Source organism: Gekko japonicus, unplaced genomic scaffold (genome assembly GCF_001447785.1).
Source record: "Gekko japonicus isolate JY-2015 unplaced genomic scaffold, Gekko_japonicus_V1.1 scaffold1415, whole genome shotgun sequence".
In the NCBI taxonomy this organism is placed as follows: Eukaryota; Metazoa; Chordata; class Lepidosauria; order Squamata; family Gekkonidae; genus Gekko; species Gekko japonicus.
In genome coordinates this window covers 50,446-76,600 of record NW_015176013.1, presented here as the reverse complement: position 1 = coordinate 76,600, position 26,155 = coordinate 50,446, and the positions used below count along the sequence as shown (strand labels likewise).

The following is a 26,155-nucleotide window of genomic DNA, read 5'->3' as shown; positions in this document are numbered from 1 at the left end:
TCAGCAGGAGCCAAGTGTATTCACTTGCTTTTGGAGGATGAGGTCACTGCTATGGAGTTAGATTTACGGTTACAACACAGAAACTCAGCTTCAGTCTCGGGGTGGATGCAGGCTTGTCCCATGGTCCCTTGACAGCTTGAAGCATGACATTTGTCATTGGTAGACCAACTGCCATGGAGGTGTCCAAAGACTATGTCAAAGAGAGAGTCCATAACAGCTGGTTGTGGTTGGACAATGGACAGGCCCAGTGTGTGGGCCATGTATTTCACTAGTTTGCCATAGGATTTCAGGTCCTCCAATGGAGAGATAGGGATGTCGTCTGCCACCTGCATAGTCAAAAAGGGGTTGATATGGGTTTGGTACCCAGTTTCATCTCTGTCTGATTCTCCACCTGATGTGTTGTCTGACTCATCGATGTCAAAGGCCTCTAAGTGTTGCAATTGGCACAGTTGCCCATCGCTATGGCTCAGGGACTCAGCCGGTAAGGTTATGGTCAGCATTGGTACCAAAGTCAAGGCAGTCTCCACTGGCACCCCCTTGTGAGTGTTGCGGTATTTGTTGGGCTGACCTGTCGATGCTGAAGGCATGGTATTCAAGGCAGCAGGCAAAGGTGTCAAATTATGAGGTGACTGGGATTGGTGTGAGTATGAGGAATGTTGGTCCCAGTTAGGTGGTCCCCTCATGGGAAGCCAGGGCAAGATGGAAGGAAGCGGAACCATAGAGATATTGTTATTGGTGTTGATCCCAAGGGATCAGGAGAGGTGAAGCCGGTACCTGGAAGGTGGCCGATTCAGCGTGGGGTGGGCGGCTATGGTGTCTTGGAGATGACTGCCAAATGTGGGATCAGGACTGGTGTTATCTCTAACCTGAGTTAGTGTGAGCTAGCTCAGTTTTTTAGCCTCTGGCTCACACATTTTTGTCTTAGCTCAGGAACGATGGTTCCAGAGCAAACTAATTTATGCAGTAGCCAAATTGCTTGCTTACAACTTTAATGCCAGTAGCTCACAAAGTAGAATTTTTGCTCACAAGACTCCACAGCTTACAGGGCGCATTGATCAGGGTCGGTGAATGTCTCTGTTGTTATTGGGTAGTCAATGTCTGGGGTCATAGCCAGCCATTGACTGTGCCGGGGAACTTTCTGTACTTGATGACCTGGAGTGGGAGGATCGAGGAGATGACCGCTGAGTCAGGTTGATTTCTTCTGCCTGCAACCCCGAAGACCAGAGTCGTTGGGAGTGTGGAAGTGCTGTCAGTGATTTCGGCACCGGGGAGTTCAACCAATGAATCAGAGTCCAGCAACTGAAGTGGTGGAACCGCTGAGGTCTGTGTCGGTTCCAGTGGTGGAGGCCTCTCATGAGCAGCATGCATGAGGCTCGAGGTGCCATGGTGAGGACTCTGAGATTTTGTTCAAGAGCCTGGCTTGGAAGTTTTAAGCTTGCCCATCTTATTTCCCTTATCCTCCCCTGCATTTCTAGCAGGAGTGGAGGATTCCAACTTCAATGTTTAACCGGACCTTTTTGCAGTCAAAAGGCCGGTTTTGGAAAGGGCCTTAGTTGAGGCTTGGCTCAAGGGTAGCACGCGGCCCATCGATGCTGACAACTGATTTGGTGGTTTCCTTTTGAGCCAAGGTGGTTGATGCTATCACAGTGGGAGAAAAAGCAGGTTATAAGAGTGCTGCCCAAAGTCGTGCCGCTCGGTTTTTTCTCAGTTGCTTTGAGAATTTGGGACAGTGGGGTGCAGGAGTCCAGCTAATGGGTTTCTCTAAGGCAGAAAAGGCACAAGGAGTGGCCATGTGATGGGGTGAGCTTCCTCCTCCTCCTCTGGGCACACCTCTAAAAAAATCCCCACAACTTTTCCATATGCTGAGATGGATTTGGGGGGTGGAAGACGGGCAAAGGATAAAGTCCTAAAATAAGTCTTTTTTATTTTGTTTTGAGGTGAGAAGACAAAGAATGCGATGGAAAAAGCAGAAAGCTGAGCAAGACATGTTTCAAAAGATCATTGGGAATGGTAGAGGTTAAGTTCACTGACTGAAGCAAGAATTTTTATCATATTTTATTGTATTTTGGCCTCTGTAAGCCACCTTGAGCCAGTCTGCACCGGCAAGGCGGGATACAAATTGAAAATAATAATAATCATCATCACCTGATATGTGTGGCAGTCAGAAGAGAACTGGCGGGATGTCCACTCCCCCACCCCTGTACACATGCATGGTCGGAGTTCCTGTGCATGACACAGGGGAAGGGTGTGAAAATCCTTACTGAACTTTGTAAGTTTACCAGTCAGAGCCAGCATAGGTGCCTTATCCCACAAGTCTGAATGCAAAGACTACAATGAAGATCTCATACTTTCTGTCTACAGGGTGTTGATGGCATTATTTCCATCCTTGGAGAACACTGCCCCTGAAATAAAGGCTGTTACTGGGGGCATCCCCTAGGAGAACCTGAAGAATAGTCTTAGTGGTAGCCAGGAGACAATAAAGATGCCCCCATGGAATATAGGCTCTTGCTAACTCTAGGGACAACCCATTCGCCTCTCAGAGTTTCTTCAAAGGATTCTGGGAAAGGGACAATATATGGGGTCCATGTGAGCTGTCAAAAAAACCCTGGAGCCCCCCTTTTTAGAGGTGGATTGTGCAGTCTGGAGCAGCATCTCAGCGGAGAATTTCTGCTCGGTTTAATGAGGAAAATCCTCCTGTTAGGAAAACCTGGTACAGGCTGGCGTTGAGCTGGAGGGCTCCTATCCTGACCACTCTATTAGAATGCCCTGAATTAGATTTTGAGCAATAAGAATCCAAATGGCCAAAGGGGGCAATGTGGAGCTGAACGGATGCATAAACGAGGAAGGGTGGGTTCACTCCTTTTTGCACTCTAGAGCTCCTCCTGGATCTTCTGCAGCATTCAAGGGCGAGAGACTATGAGGGGGAGTGGCCTACACTCCCATTTTCCCCTCCTGCTCTTTAGAAGTTTCACTTAGATGTCTTTAACGACCTTACTGGCAATCCATGTGCAAATATCAGGTATAGGGACACAGAGTCAAAAACCCTCGGAAGGGAAGAAAGGGAGAATCCTGAGATCTTTGCACTTCCCTGTCCCTTTGCTGGTTACTCACTGCACAGGAAGTCTCATTGCCACCGGTAATTATGAACTCCAAAGCCTCGGTTTTGCTCCTGCTCACTTGGGAGGAGATTAGTGGGCTAGAATCTAAAGTGGCTCCCTCATGCTCCAAAGGCTCCTCATCTGCAGCTGCTATGGTAGAGGCCACAGTGATCTGTTTGACTGCCATCTCAGCCCAGGACTCAGTACGGGGGATATCCTGGCAGGCTCTTTCGGTGGTTGGGGCGTCAGCTCTTCCCACAACCCAACCCGGATGAGGTATCTGCAGGAAGAGTCCCAGCCATTATTCTGACCTGGGAAGCCGGCACAGACATGATATCTGCCCTAGAAGTGGATGGTCTGGTGGCTGGGGACTCAGCCAAATGCTCCTGACTCTGGTAAAGCATCCTAACAGAGTTCTCTGGAGAGGTGTTGCGGTAGGCAGCCACCACGTCAAACGTCTTCTTGGAGTGTTTGAGCATCTTGCTGACGAACAATCCTCAATAAGCTTAAATGGTTTGTCTTGTGCTTGCTCTCTAAGCTTCTTTCTGTTTTGAAGACCTTTGAAAGTTCATCCAATGCAGAGTGAAACAAGACATGGACTGAGGCTTGCCCCCTTGCAGAATGCGGAAGCAATGCAAAAAGAATTTGCATAAGTCTGCCTACAGGGTGAGCAGGGTTGTAACCCACTTCTAGTTACCTTCCACCACTGATAGAGAACCGAGCATTCTGGATAACCAAGCGCTGGATAACAAAGCTGTTACTGTGTTTTACAGAACATCTCTCCCAACTTTGCTCTGTATACAACTTTTATGATTGTTCTTGGTATCATCCGATCAGGAGTTCATGGCATTTCCCCCCCCCCACTTAAAATTTTGATTTTCTCACCTAAAATTTTGATTTTCTGTGCAATATATTGTACTGATTAACTCTTTTATAAATGACAATAAATCACTGGGGGGAAGAATAGCTGTCCTTGCTGCACATGCTCTCTATTTCTTCTTCCTACACAAACTGTTGTGAGGCTCCCTCACACACTGCATCTCAGCTGCCCTAGCAATTGAGCTAATGCATCATTTCTAGTGACCAAACAAGGAAGCTAAAGTTGCCACTGCAGCCCGATGCCCTGCTCCAACACATCTTTGCCTGGCTCCAGAACAGGTAGGTCATCTGCATCCTCCTCCTAAACAGGTTGGAAGCCCCATCCTTCCCACATGCTCGTCTCAAACAACTAATAAGAATAATTGTGACACCCAATATAAACCTGCTATTTTGATTACATTTACCTATCACACCGCCACAAACAAGCAAAAAAACCATACTTACTTAGCTCCCAAATGGACAGAAACTGCTTCTTGTACTTAAAAATTAGTTCCAAAAGTTTAACTAGGATATGGCCTGAATCGAGTTCATGGGAAACTTTTGTATATATAGAGTCAGCAATGGTCATGCATTCTTTTGCTTCATCAGAAAGTTGATCCAGGAAGTCCCCACCTAACCCTGCCAAATCAATAACATATTTAAACAAATAAAAACTAAGCAATTTTTGTTCTTACTTCTGAAACTGTTAGAATTGGCTTCCATCCCCATGCAGCTAAAAGCAACCCATCTGCAATGTTTCTCCCTCTCAACTTCTCCGTGGCTAGTTTACACATCTGCCACATTTCACCTTACCTACTTCCTTTCTAAAGTGTATTACAATTACGGATGGGCACGAACTGGCTCACAAGCCAAAATCTAGCAGGAACTTGGGCTGGTTCAGAGTTTTCATGAACATTTACCTGACTTTTGGCCAGTTTGGTTAGGCTTTTTAGAGCCAGCCATTTACTCCTTCCTGGGCAATCTCTGCCTCCTTTCTCCCAGCCATGGTGAGCCATGGCTGGGAGAAAGGGGGAAAGGAAGACCTTTCCCAGGCAATTCCCACCCTTTTCTCCTGGCCACAGCTTGCAGCAGCTGGGGGATAGGTGGTATGGAAGTCCCTTCCTGGGTGGACCCCGCCCACGACTGAGGTCGGGAGAAAGGGGGAACCAAACTTCCAGGACTGGCTAGTTTGGGGCACGGCTAGTTTTGTTCAAGGTTCTGTTAGTGAGCCACCCCAAACTTTTAGGTTCATGTCCATCCCTAAAGACAATGTTTTGTTCTTAAAAGACGAAACATCACATAAAACAAGGAACATGCAAGTAACAAATGCACTCCTCCTCTTAATCATCAATGAAATAAATCCAGATTCCCAAGTCAACCTAATTACTATATGTAAGCCTAAATCTTATGTGACTTTCCCTTTCCTTAATGTTACATGTAAGTTATCTGCAATTTGAGTCAGTGTTGATGTCGAATAATATTCTTTGCACATTAGATACCCTGGACAATTTCCCTCCCGTACCCAGGATTCTGCTCCAAATTAAATGCTATACATAAATACCATTGAAGATGAAAAGATGTTTGATGTCTGGCCAAGTGAGAAGATGATTCAGAGCACCTTCCAAGTCACTCAGAGGCTCACCAGTCCTGTCAGTTGGCCATGATTTTACGATGACAGCAGATACGAGGGTACCCATCTTGCTCAGGTTGTAAGAGGACATAATGTCGAGGAGATTTTTCTGAGTCTATGTAAAACATAGAAGTATGTTCAGTGCTGGAAAACAATTAGTTCATCTTGTTGCAGAGCTGATTTTACAAACTTGCATTATTTGATTTCTTAGAAGATTAAAGTTCATTGCATCACCCTGTCCTGCCCAGGTTCACCAGTTTCAACAAGCCATGGTCATAGAATCCACTAACCTGGAACACAGATTTTTCCAGGGTTTTGTGCATTCTGATTTGGGTCATATCTCAAAGCTTACTTGTTGCCACCACCCCTTTCACCTTATCACAAGGTGCCGTCCAGAAGTTATTGGTGAGAACAACACACTCTTGGGAAAGTCTTAGACGTCCCACCCTTTTTTGAGCATAGGGGTTTCCCCAAGTTCCCCTGTACCCACTGATCTTGGGTCCTTAAAACAAAAGCATTTGGACAAATGAGTGAATTTAAGCTGACAACGTATTAGTACAAACTCTTCTATTTTTAAAAAGAGGCAAAAAAAATGTAATTGGACAAAATGCTTCCAACGTGTCTACATAGTTCGACATTGATGGCACCATGCTGAGCTGGTTCTAATTTTTTAAGGGATAAGAATGGGAATACCACTAAAGCTGAAAAGAGATTTGATGTATGGCTATATAAGCAGATCTTTCACAGCACTTCAAGTCACTCATATTCTGACGGCATCACATGCAATTTTGCCCAGTCTGCACAGATTAAAACAGGGTAACACAACTCGAATATGCAAAGACAAAAAAAAGCCTCTGCTTTCAAAATAAACAATTACGGACATTAGCAATTCTTAACAATAGATCCTGAGAGTCATATTAACATTGGCCAATAGTAAATTAGCTCAGCCTTTGAGTGAATGGATTGGATCAAGTGTTTAAGCTACCTGCACAGGAAGGATATTAATATCAATGTATCTAATTCTCAACATGGCCAAATCTGTACATAATTAATTTTATTTATTTATTTATTACTTCAATTTATACCGCGCCCTCCCCATGAGCAGGCTCAGGGTGGCTTAAATCCAGAGATTGGAGCCATGAAGTGACAAGATATCTCTCTATAAACCTGAACATCCCAGGTTTGCAGAAAAAATTGATATCTAAAAAAAACCACACAGTAGAGGGATTAACTGTCACAAATAATAGCAGAGCCTGTAATTTTATCACCTGACTTGCATGATTAACCCAGGCCTGGCTGCTTGCTACTGTTCAACTAGAATAAAGGGGAAATGTCCATGGGATGGTTGCTTGATGGCTGTTGCTGAACAGTAGCAATATAGAAAGAAGGTCCCACAGGAAACCAGAGATAGAATAAGGAAAAGAAAAAACGTCCGTGGGACAACCCAATTAAGTACGAGAGCAAACCTCTTCAATCTAAATACATAAACAGCAAACAGCTCAAAAAGTATAGAGTCCACAACATATAAGTCCGTGCAAAAGTTCCAAAAGGATCCACAAAAGAAAGACCGGACTCAATGGAGAAAATATATAGTAGTTGTGAATTTATTCAAATAAAGCCACATTGATAAAGAGGTTTCCGGATTTCTTATTCTCCTCTTTTCTAAATATTCTTCTTCAGATCAACGCATTAAATCCAACCCCATCAGGATATAAAACAGGATTCAAGGCAGTAGTCAAAATATAAGGATGTTTTCCTGGGATGCAAGGCTTACAGTTTAAAGTAGGGAACACTGCAACATTTACAATAGCTAAATGCTGTGGTGTTCCCTACTTTAAACTATAAGCCCTGCGTGCCCCAGGAAAACATCCTTATATTTTGGCTACTGCCTTGAATCCTATTCTAAACCCGGAATGGGGTTGGATTAATACTTTGATCTGAAGAATATTTAGAAAAGAGGAGAATAAGAAATCCGGAAACCTCTTCATCAATGTAGCTTTATTTGAATAAATTCACAACTTCCACTCTACCTTTTCTCCACTGAGTCTGGTCTTCCTTTTGTATATCCCGTTGCATGGACTTGTATATTATGGACTCTATACTATTTGAACTGTTTGCTGTTAACTGCTTATGTATTTAGATTGAAGAGCTTTGCTCTCATACTTAATTGAGTAGTCCCACGGACGTTTTTTCTTTTCCCTATTCTATCTCTGGTTTCCTGTGGGACCTTCTTTCTATATTGCTACTGTTCAGCAAAAGCCATCAAATAAATGCCAGTGTGGTGAGTGCTTAGAGCTTCAGACTACGATCTGGGAGACCAAGATTCAAATTCCCGGTCTGCTGTGGAAATTTGCTGCATCATCTTGGGCAATCACACACACACTCAGCCAGGCTCAGGGGTCATTTCCTGCAGGAGCGGAGCTCCGGCAGTAAAGAGCCCAGGGGGCGGGTACACGCAACAAGCCCCACCCACCGCTCCCAGCAGCCCTCAGTCAGAGCAAGAAGCAGCCAGGTAAGTTGCAGAGCGCCCCCCCCCGGCCCCCTGGTCCAAAACAGTCCACTGGCACCTTTAAGAACAAATTTTATTCAGGTACAAGCTCCCCCTCCTCTGCGAGGACAGATCTGCATGTCCCCCCCCCCAAAAAAAATAGCTAGCAATCCAAAACAGTCCAGTGGAGCTTGAGCTGTGGGTGTTGCTTTCTGACACACCTCCGGTGATGTCAGGGGGTGTGGCATATGCAAATAAGTTATGCTAATGAGCTCCTGCTCCTCTTTTTCTACATGACCCCTGCTCAGCCTAATCTACCTCACAGGGTTGTTGAGAGGGTAAGATGGAGGAGACTGGTGTAAGGTACTTTAGATCACTATGATGGTGGAAGATCGGGTATAAATGAAGTAAATAAATAATAAATATAGCTGAAGATGGGGAACGGGTATAAGGTAGGTTGGTTGGCTGGTGGGTAGGAAAGCAGAAGTGGTGAAAGTTGAGGATATGGGAGGCTTCCAGGAAGGAGGAAATAATATGGGGAGAGGGATACAGGAGAAAGTTAGGTGCCCCCCCACAAATCTTTGTGGGTTCCTACTAGGCCCAGATCAGACGGTGGTACTGCACAACTCAGTCAGTTCGCCAGGGAGAGGGTGCCAAGGAAAGCTAAAGAGAGAGGGAAAGGCAGGCTGGCTGATGGGAGGGAAGAAAATAACAGGAATTGGAGAGAGACTACAGGGGATTTCAAGGAAGGAAAAGAGAAAATAGTGGAGGAGGGGGAAATGAGATGCCCCCTACAAGTCTTTGCAGGTCCCTTGCTTGGAAATATTCTATGTACCTAATTCTTTGTATAACTTATTCTAGCTCAAATGAGCACACTTTTGAATAGTTTTATATATTCAAAAATACTTGGTGAGATAATTATTCACAGAATTTTCCAATATGCTACCTGATATGCTAAATTAACAGCTTCGATGGCACAGTTTTCGAAGGTAGTTCCAATCAGAGGGTGAAGATCCCCAAGTTTTGTATGGAAGTCGCAATACATTTTAATCTGTTGAACTTCACGTTCCTGTAAAGGGAACAGAAAGTACTGTCATTGGTTTCATGTATTAAGGAGTCTTAGAAGAAAACACAGATCCAGAAGAAATTTAGACGTTGTTATTCTTAACCATCTCTCCCTTATATATAATTGAGTAAGATGCAGCGTAAGACTGAGCAGAGACAAAATGTGCTCCGTCAGCCATTGGTCGGCCAGCTGCTGCTCAAAGCTGCTGCCACGCCATTGGCTGGGAGGCAAACGCTGCATGCGAACGGCGCAACAGCGGCGGCGATGCGCCCCTCGCCATGGCCCGATTTTCCTCCCCCACCCGCAACTGACGAGAGAATCTGTTGCAGGCCCCCCTGCCTCCCCCCCTTCTTCTCTCTCTTCCCCCCACTTTCTTTCTTCCTTCCTTTCTCTCTCTCTTTCTCCTTCTTTCCTCTCTCTCTTTCTCTTTCCCCCCTTCCTTCCTTCCTTCCTTCTTCCGCCCACCCACCCTACCTTTCTAGGCGCCCGTTGTCTCCGTCCATAACGGACTTTGCTCCCTAGTTTTATATATGTAGGGAACAGAAAGTTTTACCCCTCCAAACTGAAAGCTTTGCAATTTTAAGGCTTTCTCTTATGTTCTCTAATTGAAACCTAATTGACCTAAATGAAAACCACCCAAATCTATCCCATCTTCAAACACCAGTGTAAACTCCTGGAATATTTTCAAATTTATGATACCTATAATCAAAGGCAAATTGTAAATACCTTGTACACAACACCTACAGGTATCCTTTAAACTCTAGGTGTCACTAGAAAGCAATCAAACCTGTGCCTACATTTTTAAAGATGACATAACAGGACACAAAGAAAAAGTCACAGGGAGACAGAAGTAAATTAGACATTTTAAAAATCATATGGTCATATTTGATGTTAAAAGCTTAAAATACAATCTCTGATAATAGCAGAAGTGCCATCAAGTTACAGTCAACAGGACTTCCGGTCTTTGGCTGCGTCTCTTGGCTCCTCCGAGAAATGTGGCCATGAATCAGGGATTAGGAGGGAGCGTGACTGTGCACGCTCCCCCATGGAGCCCATAGGTAAATGCCCTACCTCCAGCTGTCAGCCGGTACAGGGGGGCTACTCTCTGCCCTGAAGGTCCTGCCCTGATTCCCAGAATTGGATTAGAAGCGACCACCAGATCAAGTGTTTGGAGGTTTAGCGATTTTCTCTGCATGGCGTGATCCCAGGGGCCGTCTTAGGACCTGGTGGATTGATTTAAGGACTGAAGAGTGAGCTTTTCGTTGAAACGAGACACCAAAGCCTAGAAGTGAAGTCCCCCTACTAAATAAGCGAAGGGGGGGGGACGCCCTATCTCCCGACGTTTTAAGCGAATGCGAAAGCATGATTGGAGGGACTGATCAAATTGTGGCGATGGACTGTAGCTGAGAGTTTTTCTGAAAGAAAGCTGAGCATTTAAACTGACCTTAGAGACTTTGGCATTCTTTCTCAGTGAATGTAAACATTCCCAAAAGATGGCGATGAGAGGTGAGGAGGGAGGCAGGACCAATGTTTTCTTCAGGAAGGAGAACAGTGGAAAGGTAGGTCATGTGACCTAATCATAGACTCTGTCTTTAAAGTGAATCGTCGGCCCTCTGGTGGCTAAAATGGAGTAGCGACCTGGATCTGTACTAAAAGCGGTTATATTTTTAAAGGGACAGTACTTGGTGCGCACGTTGATCATAGAGACTTATGAATGGTTGGAAACTCTAAAGTTTAGTTCAGTTGTGGTTGGACTGGCAAACGGATCGAGAAGCGGAGGTTTTTTTGGAGTAAAGGGCTCGCTACCCTAACTTCATAAGATCGGTTTGCTAAGAGAAAGGTTGGATTCTCCAATGATTGTGTTCTTAATGCAACAAAAAGAAGGTCTCTTTTGATTTAAGACATTTAAGGAAGCGATGATGTCCCTGGAAAAAGGAACTTGGTTTGTATAATGAATGGACAGATCCGGACTTATAAAAGCTAATTGGAGGAAGAAGAAGAAAAAGAAGATACAGCTAAGACGGAAGAAGATAAATTGTTGAAGTGTTCTTACTGAAGGAACATTGATTTTAAAGATTTTGCCTATGGGGGGGGGGAGCAAAGCGTAAAAGGAGATGCCAATTTTTCTAAAGGACTGTGTCCATGTGAGTTTTAGTTTTGAAATTACTTTCTGCCTAGTCTGATAAGCTGGTTTTGTCAACAGAAGTGATGATTGGCGGGCACTCTTCATGTTTGAAAGTATATGAACAAGTGTAATAACTATGTTTTAAGCATTGCAAAACCTCCACACTTGGGTTTTTAGTTAGATTCTCTTTACTTTCTCCTTTAGATGTAGATTTTTCCCTTCCCAATTTCTGTCGTAGTTTTATAGAAAAGCAAATTTAAAAAAAAATCCTTTTGGGGGTCAAAAAAAAAGTTACAGTCAATTTATGATGACCCAGTAGGGTTTTCATGGCAAGACACATTTGGAGGTGGCAACCCTGGACTTCCTTGGTGGGCTCCCATCCAAATACTAACTAGAACAGCTTCTGAGATCTGATGAGGCTGGGCTAGCCTGGGCCATTCTAGCCAGGGCAAATATAACCCATTGATTTATCGTCATGTGAATTTCGGATGGTGGGTTTTCAACAGCCATTGTTTTTATGTATTTTAACTCCAAGTTTTACTATTTTACAACCATTATTTAAATTTAAGTTATTCAAACAAAAAATTATGTAACACTCCTATTAATGTTGTGAAATGCAAATATTTATTGTGTTTATATAAGTTATTTATTACTTTTATGCAACTGTAAGAACACAGCTATCAGATTGCAGGTTATAGCTTCATGAGCTATAAAAAATATAGACAAAATAAACAGATCTTGTTGCGGACGTGAACAAGATGCAATCTAACAAGGATAAGTGCCGAGTTCTACATCTGGGTAACAAAAATGAGGAATACACATACTGGACTGGGACTACACTACTGAGTAGCAGTGTGTGTGAACAAGATCTTGGGGTAAGGGTGGACCAAAAATTAAATATGAACAGCCAGTGTGATGCGGTGACAAAAAAGGCTAATGGAATCTTGGGCTGTATCAACAGAGGCATAACATCCAAATCACAAGATGTCATAGTCCCACTGTACACAGCATAGGTCAGGCCGCAACTAGAATATTGTGTGCAGTTCTGGAGGCCTCACTTCAAAAAGGATGTGGACAGAATGGAATGCATGCAGAAGAGAGCGACGAGGATGATTGGGGGCCTAGAGACCAAGCACTATGAGGAAAGGCTGAGGGACTTGGGAATGTTCAGTCTGGAAAAGAGGAGATTGAGAAGGAACATGATTACTCTCTTTAAGTATCTGAAGAGCTGTCACTTAGAAGACGGCAGGGAGCTGTTCCTGTTGGCAGCAGAGGATAGGACTCACAATAATGGGTTTAAATTAAGGGTTGGAAGGTACCGGCTGGATATTAGGGGGAAAAAATTATAGTAAGAGTTGTTCAACAGTGGAATCAGCTGCCTAGGGAGGTGCTGAGCTCCCCCTCCCTAGCTGTCTTTAAGAAGTGGCTGGACAAACACTCGTGAGGGATGCTCTAAGCTGATCCTGCAGGGGGTTGGACTAGATGGCCTGTATGGCCTTTTCCAACTCTGTGATTCTATGAACCTTGAAGGTCACCAGATCTATTTCGTCTTTTGACTAATTAAAATGTAATTTTAAAAAATAGCACCAAGAATTACTTCATCTCTTGCACACTCGTAAGAATGCACTCAGAAGTATCTATATTGAACACGGTTTACTCTCAGGTAAATGGGCACAGGACTGCTTTGCAAGAAAGCTCCATTGAATTAAATGGGATTTACTTCAGAGAAAACACATAGAAGTGGGGGTTGCCTCACCTAGGCATACACAGCCACGTCATTTACTTCTAGAGAAAGCAAAACAATTTAGCGGGAAAATTCAGATTTCAAACCTGAACATAAGAGACGCCAATGTTGGATCAGGCCAAAGGCCCATCCAGTCCAACACTCTGTATCACACAGTGGCCAGAAATACCAGTGCCATCAGGAGGTCCACCAGTGGGGCCAGGACACTAGAAGCCCTCCCACTGTTGACCGCCCCAAGCACTAAGAATACCTGCCCCAGAATCCCTATCCATACCTTGTGGCTAATAACCACTGATGGACCTCTGCTCTATATATTTATCTAATTCCCTCTTGAAGCCGTCCATGCTTGAACCGCCACCACCTCCTGTGGCAGTGAATTCCATGTGTTAATCACTCTTTGGGTGAAGAAGTACTTCCTTTTATCCGTTCTAACCCGACCGCTCAGCAATTTCATGGAGTGCCCACGAGTTCTTGTATTGTGAGAAAGGGAGAAAAGTACCTCTTTCTCTACCTGCTCTATCCCATGCATAATCTTATAAACCTCGAACATATCCCCCCCTCAGCTGTCGTTTCTCCAAGCTAAAGAGCTCTAAGCGCTTTAACCTTTATTCATAGGGAAAGTGCTCCAACCCTTTTATCATTCTAGTTTCTCTTTTCTGCACTTTTTCCAATGCTATAATATCCTTTTTAAGGTGTGGTGACCAGAACTGTACACAGTATTCCAAATGAGGTCGCACCATTGATTTATATAGGGGCATTATGATATTGGCTGATCTGTTTTCAATTCTCTTCCTAATAATCCCCAGCATAGCATTGGCCTTTTTTATTGCAGTCACACTGTCTTGACATTTTATTTATTTATTTATTTATTTTATACCCCGCCCTCCCCACACGCAGGCTCAGGGCGGCTTACATAGTGAGTTATCTACTATGACTCCAAGATCTCTCTCTTGGTCAGTCTCTGCCAGTTCGGACCCCATCAACGTGTATTTATAGTTACGATTTTTGGCTCCGATGTGCAAACCTGAAGCTCCACTCTCTCACAAATAATGTTTCAGAACTGAAGGATTCCCTCAAAATATACCATTTTATTTCAGTGGAAGATTTCTCCTTTTGAGAAATACATCTGTTCCAAAACATTAAGCATCTTTCTGTTTTCTTCTGATCATCAGCACAGATCAGTACATCCTATCCACAATCCCCACATTTTGTCTCTACCAGTGGCTCATGTGAGGGAGTGAATGAAGCTGGAATTTTAAGCCTGTGAGATACAGGCTTGGGGAATAAATCTGAGAGATCCTTCTTCAATTAAAAAATAAAACAGACATATGGGAGGAAGTGATGAGAAGATCATTCTATTCCTCCACAGCAGCAAAGAAATAGCACGTCTGAAGCAGGGAAGAGCAGTGTGCGAACAACTTTGCTGGTCATTCCTTTGGCTATTTATTGCAACTCCCACAACAGGCGAACAATTCCAAACGGCTTTTAAGTTGCGCCTCAGTGACCACTCAGTGAGGTGGTATTAAAATCAAAGGAAATGGGGAGGGGTTGGCTAAAGAAAAAATACATCCCAGCAAAGCAAGGAGCTCCTGTAAAAAAACCCCAAAAACTCCACCTCAGAGTTTCAGCCGGAGTTCAGCTGGGCACCAGGCAAGGAGGAGAAGGGAACAGCCACCATAAGCCAATTGGACCCCACAACCCACTTTAACAAACTTTGTGACCCACAGGTTGGGAAACGCTGGCATATATAATGCTACTTTCATACACATTAGTACCTGTTTGATTCTGCTTCTCATCTCTGAAATTAAAGTTGTTTGCCACTGCTTTGTGACATTCTCATCGGGAAAATTTATTTTCAAGAAAAAATTCCATGCCTACAGGAGAAAATATGATTATAAGTTAAAAAGAAATCAGGGGGTGGGGGTGGGGAATGGAAACTTCATTCAACCATACAACAGAAATATCACAGTCAGCAACTGTGTACGACAACGCTAATATAATCTAGAAAGTTTTGATTAAGCAAATAAAGATACAGGGCATAATACAAAATTGATTGTGTCTAGTTTTCATTCGTTCAACGAAGTCTCCAGATTATTATGTTCGTTTTGGATATCTTCTTCTGGAATATCATAATATTGTAAAACATCAAGTTCAGAATATCTGAGTTCTTCAGTCAGCTTCTACATTCATTCCAAATTGTTGCAAAGTGCTGAAAGAATGTTATAAAGTTTCCCAAAGAGGGCCACCAGGAACTCATTGTACACAGAACTACTCGCTATAGTGCTAACCTCATGTTGCCTCTGGAGGTGTTCTGTCCTCTAAATCATTTTAGTTGCCCTTAAAAAAGGTAATTGTGTGACATAATCAAAGAATGAAAAATATTTCTCTTTAACAGCCCTTCTTTACATTAAAGAATTTCTGAAACATTATCTATGAGGTACAATAAAATAACTTCTGTTGGGATATTTATATTCCATATTGTACATTTAAACCTACTTCTGCTTCTTCATTGTAATACACTTATATAATACACTTTGAAGTACTTCTCATTCTAAATTTGTCTACTGCTTCCATCCATATAATACACACTCCATGTCTCCTCAAAATGTGCTCTCAAATAAGTTGTTAGTTTTGCCATACTCAGCAAGTTTATTTTCCACTCTTCCAATCGTGGACAAATGTCGGCTTTCCATTTTGCTGCATAAATAATTCTGGCCACTGTCACCATATATATAAACATCTCCAAAATTTTGGGCAAATTATTAGGTAATACACCTTATAACATATTCTTAACTTCCATAGGGAATTGAATCTTTAAAATACTCTACATGTCTCTATGTATTTCTTTCCAGTATCTTTTTGCTTTTTAGGTATCCATTGCATATGAAAGGCGGTTCTATCTTGACATTTCCAACATTTTCCTTTATATATAGATATATATTTTTGCTTTCTCTATATCCTTTAAAGTTATATACCATCTGAAAAACGTTTTGTACCAATTTTCTCTTCATGCCTGACTGGCCGTGAAAGACAGACTGCTTACCTGTAACTGATGATCTTCGAGTGATCAGCTGTGCATTCACACCGCTGGGATATACTGTGCCTGTGCTGAACCCGATCGGTAACACAGAAAGCTGAAAGGGATTTTTTGCGCCATTACCAAGTCATGTGCAGGAGGCTCCACTATGCATGCCGACAGGGAAGACCACGAGATTCCCACCAGTTCCTTCTGAACACTGCAAGAAGCCTCAAGAAAGGAAGAGGACCACCAGCAGAGGGGAAGGAGAACGAGTGGTGTGAATGCACAGATGACCACTCGAAGATCACCAGTTACAGGTAAGCAACCTGTCTATCTTCTTCGTGGTCTCTGTGCATCACACTATTAGGAGAATAACAAGCTCAGGCCTACCTGAAGGAGGGTGCTGGAAGGGACTCAAACACACACTGACTGCAACACAGACTGTCCCACCAAGGTTCATTGATGGAGGCGACCATCCAGGAAATAGTGTTTTACAAAGGTGTGGGGCATAGCCCATGTAGCTGCATTGCAGATAGCACGCAGAGATGTGCACTTAAGGAAAGCAGTCGAAGTGATCAAAGGTCATGTGGAGTGAGCACACAAGTTCAGGAAGCAGCCTCTTGGAGAGCATATAACTGAGCTTGATAGTCTCTACTATCCATCTGGATAATCTCTGTGAGGAGATTCTATGCCGTTGCTTGGGTGGGGCATAAGACAAAAAAAGGGTTGGGGTCTTACAAAAGTCCTGAGTTCTATGCAGGTAGAAACGTAGAGCCCTCTTGATGACAACAGAGTGAAGATAGCTTTTCAAATCATAACACGGAAGCGAGAAGAAAACAGGGAGGGCAATGTCCGCCTGAAGATGGAACTTCGAGACCACCTTGGGGAGGAAAGTGATTTCTGAAGCTAAAGAGACATTGTCTTGATGGAATGTCAGGTAAGGAGAATAATAATTATCACCATACGTTCATCCACTCTTCTAGCGGAGGTCAGAGCAACTAGAAAAGCGGTCTTCCAGCACAGAAGCTGTGGACTGCAGGTGGCCATAGGTTCAAATGGCCTGCCAGAGAGTCTAGTCAGGACCAGCGGGAGATCCCAAGCTGGGGTGGTATGACGCACTGGTAGAAAAAGACGAAGGAGCCCCTGAAGGAATTTCTTTGTGTGGGGGTGTGAAAACACTGAATGCCTATCTACAGGGGTGTGATGGGCGGAAATAGCTGCCAAGCACATGTGTAGTGAAGAATGGCTGAGGTCCACGTCTACCAAGGAAATTAGAAAACCAAAGATGGCCGAGATACTCAAGGGAGGTTGGAGGCAGCTTGGAAGACCAAGATAGTGTAAAAACTTTCTCCATTTGTATCCATAGGATTTGCGGGTAGACAGTCTTCTACAACTCAGCATGACATGATCTATCCTTTGCTGCAGATCTGTCAAAGGATCCTCCATGAACATAAGAACATAAGAACATAAGAGATGCCAATGTTGGATCAGGCCAAAGGCCCATCCAGTCCAACACTCTGTATCCCACAGTGGCCAGAAATACCAGTGCCATCAGGAGGTCCACCAGTGGGGCCAGGACATTAGAAGCCCTCCCACTGTTGACCCCCCCCCAAGCACCAAGATGACAGAGCATCACTTGCCCCAGAGTCCCTATCTATACCTTGTGGCTAATAGCCACTGATGGACCTCTGCTCCATATGCTTATCTAATTCCCTTTTGAAGCCGTCCATGCTTGTAGCTGCCACCACTTCCTGTGGCAGTGAATTCCAAGTGTTAATCACTCTTTGGGTGAAGAAGTACTTCCTTTTATCCGTTCTAACCCGACCGCTCAGCAATTTCATGGAGTGCCCACGGGTTCTTGTATTGTGAGAAAGGGAGAAAAGTACCTCTTTCTCTACCTGCTCTTTCCCATGCATAATCTTATAAACCTCAATCATGTCACCCCTCAGTCGTCGTTTCTCCAAGCTAAAGAGCCCTAAGCGCCTTAACCGTTCCTCATAGGGAAAGTGTTCCAACCCTTTTATCATTCGAGTTGCTCTTTTCTGCACTTTTTCCAAAGCTATAATATCCTTTTTAAGGTGTGGTGACCAGAATTGCACACAGTATTCCAGATGAGGTCGCACCATTGATTTATATAGCGGCATTATGATATTGGCTGATCTGTTTACAATACCCTTCCTAATAATCCCCAGCATAGCATTGGCCTTCTTTATTGCAGTCACACACTGTCTCGACATTTTCAGTGAGTTATCTACTACAACTCCAAGATCTCTCTCTTGATCTGTCTCTGCCAGTTCAGACCCCATCAACGTGTATTTATAGTTAGGATTTTTGGCTCCAATGTGCATCACCTTGCACTTGGCCACATTGAACCCCATTTGCCATGTTGACGCCCACTCGCCCAACTTTGACATGCTATCAGCTTCAGGCATGGAACCTTGTGGTACAACACCAGGCCTCATTGAGATAGTAGGATATCCATTGCTACTGGGAAGTGGTGGAAGGAACTCTTGGAGAGGTGCAAGAGAGTTGAGAACCAGTATTGGTGTACCTTGGGGTTTCCTTCATGATTTTGTTCACCACTCTGGTGATCAATGCGATGGGAGGGAAGAGGAAGAGATGCTGATGGAACCAAGAGTAAAGGAGTTCATTCCTGATGGAGAGTGGGTCCGAACCCGCTCTGGAGCAGAATGTGGGGCATTTCTTGTTGTGTTTGTTTGCAGAGACATCTATTCTCAGTTGGCCCTATGCATTGAAGACTGGTCGGAGGTATTTCATTTCCCACTCATGGAAGGAAGCTCCCCCTCTGCTCAGGAAGTCTGCTGTGATGTTCTGAACACTGGAGAGGTAGGCGGCTATCAAGAAGATGCTGAGTGATTGACATTCTTCCCAAATCTCCAGAGCAAGTTTGCAGAGGCGCCTCAAAACCGTGCGCCCTTGCTGATTTATGTACCATAGGACAGTTGTTTTGTCTGTCAAGATGAGTTCACTTGATGAGCTATCAAGTGGTGGAAAGATTGCAGGGCATATTTGATTGCCAATAGTTCTAGGTAATTGATGTGATGGTGGGAAAGGTGTGTCTTCCAGTGGTCACCTACACAGAGACCATTTAGGTGGGCTCCCCAACCCCATAAGGAGACATCTGTCATCATCGTCAAGGAGGGGGCAGGAAGATGAAAGGGTGCTCCTGCCAGGAGCTTCTGTCAATCTTCCCCATTCCAGGGAGGCTAGAACTGAGGAGGGGAGGCAGAAGTGACATGATTGATGGTGACGCTGAGGTCTGAAATATTGTAAGAACCAGAGTTGGAGTGCCACATGTGTAGTTTGGCGAAGATGATGACTGAGGTCGTGGCTGCCATCATACCCAACAGGCAATGAATTTGAAGAGCTGAAAAGTCTTTCTGTGATCTTATCTGACAGATCAGGGCTATGATATTCTCTGCTCTTTGAGGAGGGAGAAAACCCTTGCAGGCTTAGAGTCCAATATTGTCCCAATTAATTGAACCTTCAGGGAGGAAGACAGCATGAACTTTTTGTGGTTCACCTAAAGGCCCAGGGCATGCAAAAAGTTCAGAGTCACCTCTATTTGATGCAGATGCGTGGCTCTGGAGTCTGCTACCAGCAACTAGTTGTCCATATATAAAAAGATCTTTACTCCTTGTGGACAAAGGTGGGCTGCAATGACTATCATAGTCTTCGTGAACACGTATGGAGCTGTTGATATGAAGGGAAGAGCCTTGTATTGGTAATGTTGTTCCCCTATGGCAAACTGGAGGAATTGCCTGTGACTGCAGTATACGGTCAGGTGGAAATAAGCATCCTGCAGATCCAGTGTTGCCATCCAGGCCCATTTCCATATGAGGGGAAGGATGTTTGGGAGTGATGTCATCTGAACATTTTTGTAGGCAATGAACCTGTTCAGTGTCTTGAGGTCCATAATGGGACGGAGGCCTGCATCTTTCTTTGGAACCATAAAATAGTGGGAGTAGAAGCCATGACGTCGGTTGGTGAGGGGTACCGGTTCTATGGCTTGTTTGTCTAATAGAGTCTATATTTTTTCCTGCAGGATGGTAGATGTGGGGTAGGAAAAAAAAAAAAAAAAGGTCGCTGGTGTATAAAGGAACTCCAGTGTGTATCCCTCTGAGATGATAGAAAGCACCCAGTTCTCTGAAGTTATCAGTCCCCAAGCAGGTCAGTATGGGTGGAGACATGTGGGTCCGGAGGAGGGAGGAAGAACTGAGTCAAAGGCCCTGTTTTGGACCGTTGGTAGGTTTGGTCCTGGGCTGTGCATGAGAGGAGAATTTAGGTTTAGTCCTATAAGAAAGGGAGTATGAGGTGATCTCAGATTCCACTGTTGATCAGGAGACGGTTTGTTGAAATGTCGTCTGGACCAAGGTTTGTTCCATGACCTGGGTTCTGAAGGTCTGCTTGAGAAGTATATCCCCATGTTGCAAGACGTCTTGATGCTCTTATCAAGTTCCTGGAAAATAGTATCCATAGTGGAGCTGAACAATCCTCCTTCAAAAGAAAGATCCTTCATGTATGATTTGGTGTCTTGTTGGAGGACGATAGAGCACAGCCAAGAGTGGTGGTGTAGAGTAATGCCTGAGGTGAGAGTTTTGGCCAAGATGTCCAATGTGTGCTTGGATGAATTTAACTGCTGTTTTGCCGGTAGATTCCTTCTTTTTCTATGCACCTAGCATGGCGGGTCATATCCTCAGGTAAGGATGTAAGAAATTAAGTATGTTGCTCCCAGTGGCTTGCTGATGGGTGAGCGATTAGTTGCTAAGCAACCATGAATAGAGTCTCTGAGCTACGTGCAGCTTTGCAGGTCTGGAGGAGGGGGGAAGGGGTTGCCTACATGTGCTCTCTTCTGCAGAGACAACCTGAAACACCTGAGCATTGGGGAGCAAGCTGCTCCCCATCTCTCAACTGTTTTTCGGGCTTTCTGCAAACTCCATGTGAAGGGACTGCAGTCCCTTTCAATGGGGGTTGCAGGTGCATGAACTGGTTCGGTTCACAAACAAACCTCCTGGTTCGTTTCATGGTTTGGTTCATGGTTCAGCCTCCAACCACAAACTAGAAATTCCCGGTTTCTGCTCCATCCATGAACCACCACAAACTGCTTTAACAGTTCTTGGAAGCTCGTCACAGTAGATCTGTCACAAACTTTTGTTTGCAAACCACAAACAGGGAAAAATTCTTGACAAATTTTGCTACTCATCACCCCTCCTGAAATTGGCAGTTCTGGAGTAGGCAAGCACCTCCCATCTTTCACTTAACATCATAACCAAAGTTTCTCCTCCACTCTATTTGTTCTGTTCTACTTTATTTTACGTATGTTGGAATTAGTTTTGTTGTTAAGATGTTTGTCATTTAAAATAATTTTTTTAAAGATTCCAGTGAAGATATATCTTGTGATTTGTCTACATTTTCAGACTTATCTGCAACTACAGACAACCAGAACCCTGCTTATAATAAAGGAGTACTTATGACAATAAAATTTATCCACAAATTATATGTCTCACAGGAAAACAATCCCATGTGAGAATGACTGAGGTTCAGTAAGCGTGCAGCAGTTACTTTCCCAAAATTTTCTACTTTACCTCTTAGTCCCTGACTAATGTACACTCTCCTTTTAGGTCCTTTTTTCTACTAAGCATTTTCATCTAGTTAATATGGCATCTATGTGACAACCCCTCCCTATGTAGATATGAATTCCACCAGAATTTAAACTTTTTTCCTTCCTAGCATGAGGCTATTTTGTTGTTTGATAAATATTGGGCTATTTGCCACGGTGGAAGCTATTCTGTCTTGTTAACCCATGACAGCTAGTGTGACTGTAAGTGCAGCCACTCCTCTCTCTGTCAGTCAGCCACCATTCACAAATCCAGATATTTCACCAAACTGGAAAGGAGTGAAACTCCTTACAAGGTGCTTTTCTTTTATTGCCAGTAACTCCAAAATGCCATTATTGGAGGGAGGGAGCCCTGGCTCTTTTTGCAGTTGTGTCTCAATAAACCACAATAATAATCCAACAAGGTGTCGGAAGCAGCAACGGAACCATTTCTTTGGGAAGGAAATAAGCAAAAGAAGAAAGGAATCATGAAGCCAGTAGAATATACTTTCCACAAACATCAGGACAGAATTTGAAAATAATATACAGTTTCACAATACAAACCTCAAGTTCCTCTCTAAAAGCAAGTAATATAAATGAAGTTTCTTTCAGCAAACGCTTTGGAAGTACTCTACGAAGCCATTGTCTGGTGTCTTCCCAACTTTCAAATATTCTTGTCATTAGAGTATTCTGACTCGTGCTCTCTCTGGAAATCTTATGCAGAAAAGAGGGGAAAAAAGTAAAATAAGCAAAAAAAAAAAAAAAAAACCCAAAAAAAAAAGCCCTAGGAACTGCTGTGCCACAGGGATGACATTGCTCCATGCGGCATAGGAAATCCTGGCTGGGCTCACTTCTTCTGCAGTCTGGTTTAGATCGGGCAGCAGGAGAAGCTGGGGCAAAGCCCAGACTGCAGGGAGCAAATCTGCTCCCAGCAGCACAGCAGATCCTGGGGCTGGCTTCTTGTACAGCCCGGTTTAAACCAGGCTGCACAAGAAGCCAGCCCCAAGCCAAGCAGGGGGAACAGCTCCCCACCGGCACAGCTGATCCTCGGGCTGTCTTCTGCAGTCCCTTTAAACTTTAAAGGGACTGCAGTAGAAGCCCAACAAACAGCTAAGAGCAATCTCTGCTCCAACCTCTCCACTGTTTTCAGATCTCCCGAAAAAACCCAGATACATTTGGGATGCACTGGTAAGGTATTTTTCGGGTAGATTTTCACCTCGGATAGATCTGAATACACACCCCTATTCTCTGACTACCTGCTGGAGCCACCACTGTTTGCAGCTGTAGCAAAGAAACGGGAGGCTTCAAAGAGAATGGCCAATCCCTCAGAGTTTTTTTTCAGTCATCCTCTATGCTTTTTCCTTTCTAGCAGTCAAGAAAAATGACACCGGGGGGGGGGGGGAACAGAAATCTGAAAATATTGCTTCTAAGGAGAAAGCCGGGTAAATATTAGGAATTCACCTCCCACTAGAAACAGGACTCTACAAGAGCCAGTTGGAAGAATTAATCTATTCTATGAAACACTCTACTACCAAGGGAAAAGAAATGTTCAAGTTTATACATTTTACATACTGGAATGTGTTGCTTACTGTGCTGTGTGTATAAAATGAAAAATTCAGAAAGAAACAGTGACCATTTTTAGGAAACGGCTTGTTGTTATATTATTTAGTGTTATATTACTCTTCATGGAATGTATTTAAACCAGTTGAAAGGATCTGAACTGGTTACCAAACCACTTTTACAACATAGTGTCTAAACCAGAAACATTAAGAATACTGCTGAATCTGAAATGACCCCAAATTTTAATGGCTCAACTCTCCAATTTTTTCTTCATGTCTCACATGTTTGTATATTTGTCTATGACTTTTGCTCCCCACATTATCCATGACATTCATTACTTACTATCCCTACTCCCTCATGTCAGTTTTGCAAAGTGGATTACACAGGCTGATCTGAGAGAAGCTGGTGGATAAATGGCTCATGCCATTGAGCAGAAGTTGCAAATACTGCGGAATTGTTCTCTCATCCTTTTTATTTAGCAGCAAATTGAGATGCTTCAAGAGTAAGTGCTTAGAGATGCATAAGAACATTTTGTAACAAACTGCCTTGCTGGACTTGTTCAAGGTTCATCTAGCTCAGCAACCTTTTTCCAGTAGCACTCAGGCACATGCCTCTAGAAGCTACAAATGAGACAGCCTTCCTACATCTAAACCCCAGCATTGGATAGCTAGAGGTACAGTGTGTCTGGTTCCATAAGTAACAGAGGCCCACTGAAATTTGTCTACTGCTTTTTAAAAAAAGCATTCTAAGCTAGTGGCCTTCACTACATGGTGTGGTAGTGAATTTCATAAATTAATTACATATTGTGTGTAGGGGTTGGGAGACTTTCCTTTTGTCTGTCCATATCAAAAACTGAATTGGTACAATTGGCTGGTGATGTCACAAAAGCCAAAAGGAAATCAATCACAGGGAGAGCACATTCAGTATGTTAGCTTCCACTCCTGAGCTTTCTAACAATACCACTTCAATACAGGCTGGTGAAATTATCCAGAATAAAGAGAGAATTGCAGATTGATGTATAATTTTAAGCAGATAGACGCTCACCTCCAAAAGTGCAAGTCCCAGAATCTTTGAAACAATCTCAGCAGATGTCGCTGGTATCTTATAGTACTCTACTGCTTTGAGATTGTTACATATCATTTGATGCAGCTTTATGCAGACTGTCACAGTGGCGTTCCAAATGTCCTGATGTGGTATCCTAAATCAGGGAAGATTTTAACTACATTTGAAATACAAGAAAACTTGTATTTTAAACTTGTATATTAAAAAAAATCTGAATACCAAACAAGTCCATGTTGAATACAGGTGACAAAGGATGAAGTTATATAACTTTAATTAAAAATGTAACAGCATTCAAATGGCGCAAAATGGCACTGATGAAATAATTCTTAAGAGAGCTCAAAGGTGAGATTGTTGAATTTTTGACTACTGGATTATTTGGAAATCAAATTCAGAGCAAAGACATCCATGAGAATTTCAGTGTGTGGAGAGACTCATAGGAATGGCAACATTACCTTAATAACCTAGGCCAAGGGTATTTACAGAGATCTCCATCCCCATAATTGTTTATTCCCATTAGAGAGATAATGAAGAGAAGCCTGGCAGAATACTAACAAACACTTCACAAAAGAATACATGCACCACCCTCTGCTGTATAGATTATGTTGTTTCATGATCCTATCCAGGATGAATTCATTTCTATCTTTCTATTACAGCAACAAAACAAACCCTGGGTGGGCAGCAGAGCTGATAACAGGGCTTTGACCTACTTCCTAGGATCCTTCATGCACCCTTTTCTATTCTGTCCAAATGCTGCTCTTGAACCAGAGCTGGTTCCAAGTTTGGAGAGGCGGGCCTGGGCGGACGGCCAGTGCATGCAGCTGCAAATGACTTCTCCTACAGTGCAGCTTTCAGCATAGAGGCTTAATCTGGCCAAGCTTTCAGAGTAAAACGCTGGCAAATTGGACAAGCTCCAACAATGTGAGCCGGTCCCGGCGATAGCCGGCAACGCTGAGCTTCGGCTCATGATTTTCCGGCATTCTCGACCTATTTGAGAGACTTTGGTTTCACCAAAAAATCTCCAAGCTGTCCTGAAGGGAAGCTTGAGCAGGGCACTTGTTTCTGAGGCCGGCGATGAGCGGCGGCGCGTTGTTTTTGTCCCCAGAAATTTGCCGAAGCAGTAGGTCGAGACAAGAGGTTGTTTTTCCTACCTATAGCCGGGTCCGTGAAACCGAGGAGGAGCAGCAGTACTCCTGACAGAGACGTAAGCTGATGAATGTAATATTTTGAACTTTACACGTTGGTTTAACCCCCCGGGTGAAAGCGAACAATCGGAGTGAGAAGCGAGGAGCAGATCAAAGAGAGGGAGCCTTCTAGCCCTCTAGCCCCGTTGAATCGAGTGCCGAGAACACGGATGTGGCGAGCGGCTGCGTAATGTGAGACCGGCCTAGTGAGGAGAAAAGGTGGAAAGTGTGGGGCGTCTAGTGAAGGAATACCTTGCTGTGCGTTTTTGACCGGACTTCGTTTAAACTAAAGGACGCTATAACTGCCGTACCCGTGCATTTAGTATATCGGCGGTGGCGTTTTGCGGCGTTTTTGAGGCGTCTTTGCGGCAACATCGACTAATCGAACAATTGACTTATTTGGCTTGCATGGAACATTGAAGACAAGAAATAACGGAGTTTGGAGATTTGGAGTTCGGAGTGCGGAGAGACAAAGAGTGGCGATAGGCACGACGGCAAGTTTGATAATTGAACAGACCAGGACGGATAGAAGGATAGAAGTTGGTTGAGGGGATACAGTTGAACCTGAAATACGTGAGGCTTATCTTTACAGCATATTAAACTTCTAAAAACTGGTTAATTGGTATTTGATGGAAGGGTGACTGGGCGGTTGTGAGGTTGTGAGGGGGAAGGAAGGTGAAGTGAAGTGATTGTCAGAGGTGATTTTC

The 26,155-nt window shown here is 43.7% G+C and overlaps 1 protein-coding gene across 1 annotated transcript in view; it reads right to left on the bottom strand.

Annotated features, from left to right (window-relative positions):
* Positions 1-26,155, bottom strand: part of RNF213 (ring finger protein 213) — a 166,507-nt gene that overhangs the window by 93,534 nt on the left and 46,818 nt on the right. The window contains 5 exon segments of the mRNA XM_015426544.1: positions 4,422-4,595; positions 5,518-5,701; positions 9,021-9,143; positions 14,785-14,883; positions 24,250-24,403. Of these exon segments, the coding sequence (XP_015282030.1) occupies positions 4,422-4,595; positions 5,518-5,701; positions 9,021-9,143; positions 14,785-14,883; positions 24,250-24,403 (734 nt within the window).